Genomic DNA, 12,355 nt, shown 5'->3' on the forward strand with positions numbered 1-12,355 from the left:
GATCCGAAGCTCCTGTGTATGGGGCGTGGAGGTTGAGGCCCTCAGTCACCAGGAGGGTGTGATGAGGTGAAAACAACGTGGCTGTGTTTGAGGAAGACCCGTGGCTGGATGCTTGTCTAATATTTATTGCCTTGGGGGCCCTTCTAACACGTAGAAGTTACTTTATAAATGTCCATTTTCTTTTTGGAATGCTCCTAAGGCCCCTTCTAGAAATACATTCCCTGATTTTATGCCACATAATAGGTAGTAGCTACTGTTTATCAGGTGTTTAGCATGTATTCACAGCATCCTTATGAGTTAGATCTATTATTGCCATTTCATAGGTAAGTAAATTGAGTCTCAGATAGTAGCCCAGGGCCACTCAGCTACTAACTGGTAGAGTGAGGCTTCTAAATCCTGTGCTTTTTACCATTATTTATAATAGCTATTTTTGCTGCTCCTTTTCTTCCTAGGTTTCTTAGTTCTAGATTAGGGAGAGTAGTCTACTCTTTCCAGTGAGTTTTTAGGGGCGGCTTCTAGGATGAGGGGTGATCAGGTTTCATTTTGCTTGCCAACCCCAGTTGGTACTGACTGGCTGCAGAGTATGTGGAGAGGGTTTAGAGGTGGGCCACAGAGCCCTGACTGGGGAGTCAGGACTGGGGAGTGGCTGGGGTTTCATCACGCCTGTGCTGGAACCTGTGTGGAGTAGCCTGGTATGGTGAATTAAAGCGAGGGACGGTGTACCCTGGCTGAGTGTAGCTATGACTATAGCTGTGTGCTAGAAATGTGTCTTTGAACATTTCTATGTAGATCAAAATAGATCCGATTTTATATTTAAAATTGAAATCATTAAGGGAATTTGAAATTTAGAGAGACCTTTTGTTATGAGGCTAATCAATCTCTTTGTGAATTTTAGTTTTTTCCCATTTATATTGTCTGGATTTGTTGGGTGAGATTTAAAAAGGAACTAATTAATGCTACTTGTAAAGAGTGTTAAATGTTGGCAGCTATTGCTTCTAAAATTTCATGTGCCTCCCTGAATAATATTTATATAAGTAATCTACTTAAAGAATTGTATTTGATGGAATGGTTCTCTTTTTATTATTTAAAACATAGGAATAGTCTCCATTTGCTCATTTCTCAGAAAGCTACTTTTAAGTATTTAATTTTCAGAAACCAAAAGAGCAATCTTGTTAAATCATAATTTCTGAAATTCCCTGGTGATCCAGTGGTTAGGACTCCATGCTTTCACTGACGAGGGCCTGGGTTCAGTCCCTGGTTGGGGAACAAAGATCCCACAAGCTGTGCAGCGTGCCGTGCCCCCCTGCCCCCAATCATAATTTCTCTCATAACCAATACATAATCTAGAAAAACCCTTCAGGTTAATAGCAGAGCATATATAAAAATGTAAAATGTTTACTTAGTGTAAACTTAGAATAATCACCCTCAGCCATGTTTTGTGATTAAACACCAGACAAAAGAATTAGGACGAGCAAGTGCCGTGCAAAATTCGTTTATTCAGGAGTTTAATTAGGCCTGCAGCTCTGTCTTCCAGTTTAGGGGAAATGGGGAATCTTTGAGATGTTTGCATCGGGTTACCTGGCCCAGATGAACCTCCTCCTCAGAATGAGGCTAAGCTTCTCCCAGGGTGGCTGTGAGGGTTAACTGTCCTGACATGGGTGAGATGAGTGGCACAGTGCTTGGGCACGTGGCATTGGCTCAGTAGATGTTACTACCCTTTCCTTTTAGTTAAAGGAAGAAAAAGTGTGTTCTTACAGTGTTCTTTAAGAAAATGAAAGCAAATTCTGAATTCAGCTGCTTTATTCTAATTGAGGTCATGAAAATTTTAAGAATTTGGCAGCAAATTAAGTAAAGAGCCCTTTGTTCTGCTGGCCACACAGAGAAATGGGAGAAGCACAGAATGCCTCAGCAGGAAAGCCAGCTGTCCAGTCATGATATTCTTGTATTTTACTTTTAAAAGGCTGTCAAAATGCTTCACGTAAAAGGTCCCAATTTGTTTGTGTGAGCTTGCTTTAGGGGGTTGGTGTGCATTTGTAGATTTCTTCTCTTCCTCAAAAGTTATTCTCAGATTTTCTCTAGCGCGATGGTGTGTGCATACCTGATCTTTTTTTGTGGAGTGGAGGACGTTTAATTTTGATATACGTAATCTCAAGAGAAGTTGCAAAAATAGTATAAGGAGTTTCTTACACTGTGTATCAGATTTACTAGAAACAGAAGTGCTGGTCTTGGAGTCATCTGTCGGTCTTCGGGGACTCTAGTCTGAGAAGGAGTCGCAGGTGGGGGTACAAGTGGTCACCCTCGCGGCCTCCCGTTCTCTGGACGTGCCCTGTTGTTCCGTGGTCTGGCCGCCTTGCTCTTGTAGTTCTGTCTCCCCGCTCCGTCCGCACTCATGCTGCGCCCTTTCTCGGCGCCTGCACGCCCCCGCCGCGCCCTGCCCTTCTCTGCCCACTGCTGGAGCTGTCTCCTAGTCACTGCTCCTGACTGAGGCTGGGTTTCCACTTCAGTTCATTTTTTGTCTCAAATACATTATAAATATTTAAGAAACATTTGTTGAAATAATAGAGAAAATAAGTAGCTTCTCCCTTTAAAAATACAGGTATTGTTTACAGTTTCTTTATGGAAATATCCAAGGAGGAGGAGTTAACACAGTGTGGTGTTGTCGTCGTTTCCTTCCCCCCCGCCCCACGGCACTTCTGATTATAAAAGTAACAGCTGTATATTGTAGACATTTAGATGACACTAGTAAGCAGAGTATGATAACACCAGAAATAGCCTTAATCCTTGTTAATTCAGTTTACAAGATGTGATTGTATTGTACTTTTGGCTGCTGTTTGATGAGTCTGTGGTGATGACTCGTTCTTGGGGAGACCCACGCCCCAGGCCAAGGCAGAACAAGGCTCACGTTGTGTATGTCATTCTATGACTCGCCAAGCTGCCTGGCCACGGCTGGAGGACTCAGCTGTCCTGACTCACTGGTTTCTGGTGGAAGCTGACTTGATGCCATGGTTTGGGGCAGTACCCAAGAGCTGATGCCATGCTAGAGGACCAGGAGAAAGGAAGTCAGATGAAAGTGAGTTGGAAATGGGTAGTAAAGGACAGAACTGCAGTGGGCTTGTGATAGAGAAACACCTCTGGGAAGCTGAGTGTAAGAGAAACTTCTTTGACACAGGTAGGGGAGCCAGGAGAGGCCCTGCCCAGATGGACGGGGAGTGGGGGTGGGCGTGGAGGCACCACCGTCCAAGGAGGTGAGAGCCCAGACTCCCACCTTGCTGACCCCTGGTTCCCTCTCGTCCTGCCATCCCTCTCCTCTCTGGTGGGGAGAGTGGCCAAGTGGCTGGTTGTAGTTGGGCCTCATTTGTTGCCTGATCATTTCGCTGTTAGAGCAGTCAGATGGCCGAAAGGCAAATAAGAGGAAGAAAAATGGGGCACGAATCTTGATTAATCGCTTGTTTGATAAGATGTATATTCTAGAATCTTCTTTTGGAGGAGAAGCTACTGTGCATAAGTAATTGTTTTTAAGAGCTTTGAAACACTTTGGTGCGAAGAACTGATAACTTCTAGAGGTATGACGTTTTAAGCATTCTTAAACACGTGACCTCTAAATTTGGGCAAAATAGACTACTGTTCATTAGAGGACAGGAATCAGCTTTAATGAATTAGAATGTCTACACATGAATTTATAGGTGTTTTTAGGCATATGGTGTTTCTTTCAGAGCGAAATAAGTGGTTAAATCAGAAATAATTCTCTTGTAATTAGGAATCAGGATTTGCTAACCCACCTTCTCCAGCAGAAAAGGAATCTGCTTTCTCCAGCATCTTGGGTAACTTCCCTCTCCTCACTTCGAACGGCTACCAAGAATAGGAGCCTCGTCACCTGCGCCGGGAAGTCGCCTAGCGCTCTGAAGTAGGTCCTTCCCAGCTGCCCATCCGGGGCAGGTTGGAAGCGTCTGCTTTCCAGAGTCTGGAGCTTCATCCCTACGGGGCCGCTCTTGCTGGAGAAGCCAGAGTTCGTGGGCCTCTGCTGCTGGGTGAACCGCAGTCTCACTTCTAGCAGTCCTTTCCTTTTTTTAGATTGGTAGGTCTGTGCTGTAGAAATTGGAGAATCCTGGGGCATCAGATCCCCTCACAGGCTCAGGGCTTTGGTATATTTCTCCAAAGGCCAATTAATTTTGCTTTGAAAAGATTCCCCAAATCTAACTAGTTTCGGAAAGGTAGAATGTTGAGAGAGAGAGTGAGAGAGAGAGAGCACTTGAATAACTGTGCCGTGTTATCACCATAAGGCGAAATCCTGGTGCACCTACCGGTTGAGTCCATTTTTTCTCCAGGAAGCCCAAGCAAGCACTTGTGAGATCCCTTTAACCTTAAGGATTTTGTGTCAGTCCAGCCCGTGTAGACCTGTTACTGGAATTTTATAGGAAGCAGTTTAGATTTAAGTTGCTGCTTTTACACGTTCTGCACGCTTGCCGTATGGAGGGATAGCTTATTGCATAGAATAGATGGACACTGCCCATGTGAAGTGTCCTCACCTCATATCATATTGCAGCAGTTTAATTAGGGAATTGACACAGGAACCTGGATAAGAATGTTATTAGCCTGTTTATTTTCTTTTATCTTTTCTCCTTTAAGTAGTAGTCTCAAAGACAGACTAGAGCATGAAATGTATTTGTGTTTAGAAACTTCGTAGAGCGTGCATATCATTTCTTGTCCAGATTCTGGGCGAGCTTTCTAAAGATCACAGGGCCAGGCCCAGCATTGTTGTAGTTAATAGAAACCTGCTCTGTGAGGTCTTTGGGCTGGCAGATCAGCAGCATTGCCATGACAGTGAAGTAGGCCTTATCGAAAGGAGAATTCATAAGAGGCTGCCCTGGGACCCTAACCACTGTCCTTCTCTGTGTCCTGACAATGTTATCTGTCCTCTCAGTACGGAGTATCAAATGTCTGTCGTGAGTACAGAAATTAATTTAATGTCACCTGAAGACATGCAATTAATCTTTTAGAGGTTTTCATAATACCTTTACAGAAAGAGTTGCCAGTTTGGCGGATTTGGATTTTGGGGTTTAGAAGAAGATAAGGAAAATTAATTTTTCATCAGGGTTAATACAAGCTAGCAGGGCCACAAAGGCTGAGAAAAATGGTTGGGGAATTTGTCAAGTGTTGTCACTCTAGAATAATGCTGCTTAACGTCTGATAGGTGTAATCAAGAGTTGAGATTTCTATAGAGAGGGATTAATCAATTTGCTCACTAGTGAATGCGAGCCAGCGATACCACTTCTTCATGATGTTTAAGAATGAAAATAAGATTTGATCTGTCAAATTGCAGGATACCCTGACAATATCAATGGGCATTTTTATCTGTACATTTAAACAATTTGTTATAAATAAATTTGTCATGCTAATGTTGGTGGCTACAAACCTCATTTTTTGTAACGATTAAGCTGATAAAAAGTGTTCCCTAAGCTTACTTAATTCAGGAAGTGCCTTTTATATTTAAGAAAAACTGCCCTCAAGAGACATTTTTATAGTATTCATTAAAAGATATTTATTTGTGGAAAAAAACCAAGAAAATATTTCCAGGTTGGTCTAAGACAGGCCAAACTTCTTTTCTCTTCATCTGTTTTGGAGGAAGTAAAAGGTATTTATATTTAAAACCATGTCTAAACACACTGCTGTGCAAAGAATTTAAAAGGGAACTGTGCCACCCTAGAGAAATGCACTTTCAAAGTGGATTTCCTTTCTTTGAATGGAATGTAATCTGCCATCCACAGATGACTAGTTATTTCCTTACATTAAGATGATAATGTAACTTAGTAAGTTTTTAATGAAACTTTCAGGTTTCTGAAAGTCCTGATTTGAATCGACAGTATTTTTAAATTTACATAAGTAATAATTTTGGGATCTCCTTCAGTGCTGTTAACTATATGCACAAGTTGTAGAAGACTTCTAAGTAAATAGGTGGGTTCAGTTTGGCTTGGTTCTCATTCACCTTTTTTCTGTGTCTGTGAGAATGTGAGAGTAGGTGTAAAAAATATGTTTCTGGCCACAGCCTAGAAGTTAGTAGGTTGAATGTTGCCTAGTGTTAACCGGAATAACTCTGGGATTTAAAATTTATCCTAAGAATTAGCTTTTCGTTGTGCTAATTTGAAAGAAAATAATTGTTCTCTCAATTGAAAAAAAAATCTGCTTTTCTTACAAAATGAAATAACTTATTACTTATATTTAAGCCTTGAGTCCTCAGCATGGTTTCCAGAAAAATGTCAGAGCAGAGCATTATAGTAAACCTTCATTTCCTTAAAATGATTTAATTGAATGATGGTTAGTCCCTTTGTTTCTAACCCTGCTAAAAATAGTTATGTTAGTATAAGCTCCTTGCCTACGAGGTTGTGTGGAGTCCATGCTTTGGAACCACTGAGACAGGAAGTCCTAAAAGCACTTACTGTGTGACCAAGGATCTCGCGTTTTTCATTTGGAAAGTGAATAATAATATTTACCTTGAGGGAGGATTGAAGGAAAACAGTCTCTGTACAGACCCTAGTGTACTACTTGTCAAGTTGAATACATTCAGCAAACAACTCCATCCATCTTCCCATGAGTGGAGCATGTTGAATGATGCCATTCAGCATGGTGATGGAGAGCCTAGAGTGCCTTGGAAATTTCTGTTATAAAGTTTATTACATCATTTGTAGCTGTAGAAGGTGTAAAACATTGTCCTGAATATAAGTAACTCCAGAGCTTACCCAGACCTTCCCGTCACTTGTCAGTAAGCTGACGATAGCAGTTTTTCCCAAAAGTTGGGCCTTTGTTATAATCCCTGCCTGAAGCATCCCTCTTTCTTGTTCATCGTTGACTCACCAAGTGCTTGTCGTCTTCCTGCCCAGGGCTCGGTCCTCTTCTCTGAGCCGAGGATGCGTGGCGACCAGTGCTGCCCGCGGCGCTCCCGTTCTCGTGAGCGTGACAGGACTGTGAGTGGTGATTAACGCTGTGAAGAAGAATAAAGCAGTTACGTGGCCTGGGAAACCTTAGGGTTAGAGATGCTGGGGGCCCCCTCGAGTGAGCAGGTCAGGCTGGCGGCTGCTGAGGCTCCCCGGGCGGGGAGGAGTAGGGGTGCTCACCGTGCCTGTGAGTTTGTGAGATGCAGACGGAGCGGGGAGACCGCCAGGCGGCGAGGTCCAGACCTGCAGGCACTCTGATCACAGATGTCCTTTACTGTGTCTTCTCAGGCCATCTCCTAGGAAGTCCTAAATGGAGAGGCTTTTTGTGATAACTCTACCTGTATTTCTGAACTGCAGATGGGAATCAAGCTTACTTTAAAACGTAAACTTGTTTTGAAAGGAAAATAAAAGTTTAGAACTTTGTTTTTCAGGGTGTTCCTCTGACCTAATATTGTCAGACATAAATTAGCACCAGTCTCTTAACTCAGAATAACAGCAAAGAGAATTTTTGTTTGGGGTGTTTATTGACTAAATGTTTCTGTTCTTAATTCCCAGTTTAAAAATCATCAGATCACCACAGCGTTACATATTTATCACCCAAATACATACACACAGTGTATACCTTAAAAATAGGCAAATATCCTACTTTTGGTGCAAGCTCTTCTTTTTAAATAAAACTTCACTATCTAGATCATCTACTTTTTTTTTTTTTTTTGGCCGCTCCTGCGGCTTGTGGGATATTAGTTCCCCAACTGAAGATTGAACCCAGGCCCCCTGGCCGTGGAAGCACAGAGTCCTAACCACTGGTGGCAAAGGAATTCCCTTTTTCTTCTCTCTTTTTCTTTTTCTTTCTTTTTCTTCTTTTGTTTTCTATTTTAAGATCATCTACGTTTTTAGCTCTGGATTGCTAAAGAAAACATCTGCAACGATATTCACCATGTTGTCCACCGTATATACGGACATTATTCGTTTTAGACCACATGTACCAGCTGATTACCGATTTGTACAGCATGACAGTATGTTTTCTGGTGCACCCAGTATCAGTGCTGAACTGAAGGCTGGCCTCTTTAGTATCACAGTGGCATTTAGTAAATACGTATGTACTAATTGACAGTGGCTATAACCTAGTATCCTGATACTGTAGTCTCTTTTTTAATAGCACATTCAGAGCTACGTAGTTTTTAGAAGCCTGATCTACCATTGATTGTTTTATTCAGTAAATATCTCATTGCCATCTATATGCATAGGAAATTTTGGCTTGGTAAACAAAAACAGACTCACCCAAGTCTAAGCCACTGGTTTCTCTAAACCATACATAATAGCCAGTTCATTTATCCACATTAGTGAAAAAGGTAGACGGTGGAGAATCAGTCAGTAGACTGTTAGGTAGCTGAGCTGTGTGGAGAATTTAGTGACCCAGTGCCACCTGCATCTATGGCACAGCCTCTGGTGGGACCTGGGGGCTAGTGTGAAGTGTCAGCCCATGTAAAGAGACGTGTTTAAGAACAGTGAGACTTAACATTTGAATAGTGAATTTATGAATCTTATACTAACATAATTTTAATATGCTTTTAAGTAAATTAATAAGTGATGGATTACTGGCTTTTAAAGATAGGAATATGTGGTGTATACCCTTAAAATTTTCAACTTTTTAGTATAGAAAATTTCAAGCATATACAAAGCCAGAGAGTGTTCACATAGCTTTTCAAGATATGAACTTTGAAAAATTGTGTGCTGAGAATAGGCCATCATCCCTGCCTGGCTGGGGTACCTGCTCACACCTTTTGGATGAAAGATGTAATGGAGAAGTTTCAAGAAGCACAAGAAGCAGTCTGACTTCACGTGGATCCTGGTCCTGCAGAACGGCCTGCCTTTCCATAGTGCGTCCGTTTTCATTTGGGGAACAGTCTTCCATCTGGTTGGAATAACGCCCAGCAGTATCACATTTCAGACAATTATAGCCAACATTATAGAGTCACAGAGTCACAGAACATTATGGGGGCACCCACCTGGTTCAGCCATCCTCAGCCCTGGCTGGACAACATCACTGGAAGAGCGTTTAAAATGTGCTCATGTCTGGGGCTTCCCTGGTGGCACAGTGGTTGGGAGTCTGCCTGCCGATGCAGGGGACACGGGTTCGTGCCCCGGTCCAGGAAGATCCCACATGCCGCGGAGCGGCTGGGCCCGTGAGCCATGGCCGCTGAGCCTATGCGTCCAGAGCCTGTGCTCTGCAACGGGAGAGGCCACAACAGTGAGAGGCCCGCGTACCGCAAAAAAAAAAACCCAAAAGACAAAAAAATAATGCTCATGTCTGGGTTCCAGCTCCAGAGGGTCTAATTGGATGGTTCTGGGTCAAAGTCCAGGAACACTAACACATGAGAGCTCCCCAGGTGACTAACGTGCAGGCCGAATACCCCTGACTAGTCGCCCACTAAGCATGATGTGAGCTGTCGATTTTTGGTAGATTTCCTTTGTCAGGTTGATTTGTCCCTTCTGTTCCTAGTTCACTGAAGATTTTTATTATGAGTGCTTTTCCTGTATCAGTGCAGGTGGTCATGTGGTCTTTTCCTCTACTGATGTGGTCTGATAACTGATTTTTGAGTTAAACCAACCTTGCATTCCTGGGGTAAATCTTACTTGGTTATGGTGTATGATTCTTTTTCTGCGTTGCTGAATTTAGTTTGCTAGTGTTTTGGTGAGAATTTTTTTCATGTATATGTATGAGGGATATTCTTTTGTGGCTTTTGTTTCTTTTGATGTCTTTGTCTGACTTTTGTAAAAGGGTAATACAAGTCTGAGAGAATGAGTGGGGAAGTTGTCCCTCCGCTTTTGTTTTCTGAACCAGATTGTGTAAGATTAAACAGTTGATAGAGTTCACCAGAGGATCCGTTTGGGCCTGGGCTTTTCATTTCTTCACCTGGTCTCCTGGGAGGCAGCCCTGTCGCTGCCCAGCTTAGTGCTCAGCCAGCGCTCAGGGATCGGTGGTGCTCGGCACCCCGCCCTGCACTTGGCCGGCGAGCTGTGAATGCGTTGCCCCCTCAGACCCCTCCTCAGCTCTTCTTCCTGCTGTCCCCCTGCGGTTCCCTGTCCGCCATGTGGGGAGGACTTGTCTGGGCCACCAGTAACTCTTTCATTTCTAGAATTTCCTCATTCAGTTTCTCAGACTCCTGGCTGGTCTGCTCTTGTTCCAAACAGGACTGAGGCCGGAGGCCAGCCTACGTGTGGGTACTTGTGACTCAGAGGAGGAGGGGCGACCAGGGTGCTGCTCAGCCTGCGGGCGCTCTGGGGAGCCCAAGTGTTCAGGGTTGTATCTGCAGGGAGGAAGGCACTGGGGCGCGCCTGGGATTCACAACCAGCGCCGGGGGACAGTGGGGCGAGTCAGGATGATGACCCGCTTTCATTAGGTTTGAGTGGGAGTTAAAAGTTTAAAACCACTGCCTATACAAACTGTCAGATTTTCACAAGAATGCTCATGAAAATGGAAAAGGCATGTCGAGTATGAAGTATTTTTAAAGTCAAGCACTATTTCACTGAACTCAACAGCACTTACTTTAGTAATTATAGACCTCTTGAGTGGATACAGTAATTAAAGATCTTAGTTTTAAATTTGAAAAATACTATTAAAACCCAAACACCCGTCAAATAAGAAAGTTCCTTAGTGGCCCTAGTGAAATGGCAGGCTTGATGGTTTTGCTTCTCAGTTGAACACTGATCGAGGTGGACCCCGATGCTGGGGAGGGATGCCTGCTCGTGCGGAGACTGACCAGCGTGCTGCCTTGGTTTCAGCAGGGAGGAGAGAGCGATGGCTTTTTTCACCTGGAGGGCCAGCCTCAGCGGCTCCCTCAGCCCCCAGAAGTGAGACAGCAGCCTGCCCGCAAGGTGACGCTGACCAAGGGGGCACTTCAGCAGCCCCAGCACCCTCCGGTGGGGGCCCACGTGCACTCAGCCGGCCCTCCAGGCATCAAGAGCATCCAAGGAATTCACCCGGCCAAGAAGGTACTGCCTGTTACTGCCCCTGCCCCAGGAGCGGAGCCCCATGAACCCACTGATGGGAGTGCCTGGCGCAGCAGGAGTGCTCAGATTGTGGATGAACGAACCATAGTTTCCTTCGCCCTGGCTTTGAAAGCTAACGTGTTCACAAAAGCGCTTTCCTCTTGTGACATTTTTAGTGGTACGATGCTGGGAAATCACCCTAAACCCAGGCTGCGGGTATTTCGGGCAGCTCTGAGCTGTGCTCTGGGGACAGCCCTGCACAGAGCCCAGCCCAGCGCTCCTTCCTCCCCTGCCAGCTGCTCCTCCAGAGACTGCTTCCTCCTCGTCACCCCAGTTCGCAGATGGGAAGCCTTTGGGGGTGAAGTACCTTGCCCGAGAAAGTGCCTCTCCCCCCGGCTCTTCCCTCCTCCCTCCCTTGCTCTGGGGGTCGAGGGGGTGTTTTCCTTCTCCGAGCTCAGTGTGGGAGACGAGGTGTGGGCATCTAGTACCCCTTGTGAATTTAACCTTCCCGAGGAGAGGAGCGTCCCCCTTGTCCCGTCATGTCCTGGTGGGGACCCCCCCCCAGCTTCTGGTGAGGGTGTCTTTGTAGCTTTCCCAAGGCCCCCCTCTCTGCCCAACAGCAAGGTCCCCTCTTGGCGCAGAAGCCAGATGCCCCTTGCCTGATGACCTTAGGGTGGAAGAGGGGCAACAGTACCTGCTCTGAGTTTCTTCTAGAAAGCTCTGAACTCTGCCAGTTCATCCTCTCTGCTTGCCTTGCAGGTGATATTAAGGAGTAGTGTTAGCCTGAAGACCGTTATAGCTCTTTGAAGTTAATTCAGTTACTCCGGATTTATTTTCTCATAAATACCTTATGATACAGGGACAAACAGAGTAGTGACATTTTTGCTGCAGGTGGCACAGGCACAGACACATGAAGTCGTATCTTCAGATATACTCTTTAAAAATTGCTCCAGTCTAAATTTTCTTTGGTCAGGTGTTGTCCCTGGGTATGCTATGAGAAAGATCGTAGGACACACCTCCCCCCCATAGTCTGTTGTACACATAGATAAAGCACTTGTGTTTCTTCATCCTTAGCCTCAGGTTACTCTCCTATAAAAGTGAGGACAGTAATCTTTCCTGGCTTATTTGGGCTCTTGCGAGGGTTTTATAAGAAGATACACGGTGCCTGGAATGTGAGCCAGCACTCGGTAGAGAATGTTGTTATTAATGTTACAGAACATACCGCTGGTTTCCAGGCAGTGAAACTTGCACTTTTTGATGGTGTTTTCCCATGTGACTTCTCTTGAAATACCGTTTTGCACTCCAGGAACTCACTTCACAGGAGTAGTTGTGTCACCTTCTGTGGAATGTTCCAAAGTGTTGCGTTCTTTTCTCAGTTTCCCTTTGTGTGGCAGCCATTCATGTACTAAGGTTCCATTCTGATTTCTGTCTGC

At 44.6% G+C, this 12,355-nt stretch overlaps 1 protein-coding gene across 8 annotated transcripts in view; it reads left to right on the forward strand.

Annotated features, from left to right (window-relative positions):
* Window positions 1–12,355, forward strand: part of RBM33 (RNA binding motif protein 33) — a 114,323-nt gene that overhangs the window by 88,412 nt on the left and 13,556 nt on the right. For 3 of the 8 annotated variants that reach the window (XM_029233005.1, XM_029233006.1, XM_029233011.1), the window contains 2 exons: window positions 6,876–6,959; window positions 10,716–10,925. In XM_029233005.1, the coding sequence (XP_029088838.1) occupies window positions 6,876–6,959; window positions 10,716–10,925 (294 nt within the window). The remainder of the gene's footprint in view (window positions 1–6,875; window positions 6,960–10,715; window positions 10,926–12,355) is intronic. The other 5 variants (XM_029233010.1, XM_029233009.1, XM_029233013.1 and 2 more) reach the window with 2 other exon arrangements.

Source organism: Monodon monoceros, unplaced genomic scaffold (genome assembly GCF_005190385.1).
Source record: "Monodon monoceros isolate NGI ecotype Baffin Bay Population unplaced genomic scaffold, NGI_Narwhal_1 Super_Scaffold_2, whole genome shotgun sequence".
Taxonomy (NCBI): domain Eukaryota; kingdom Metazoa; phylum Chordata; class Mammalia; order Artiodactyla; family Monodontidae; genus Monodon; species Monodon monoceros.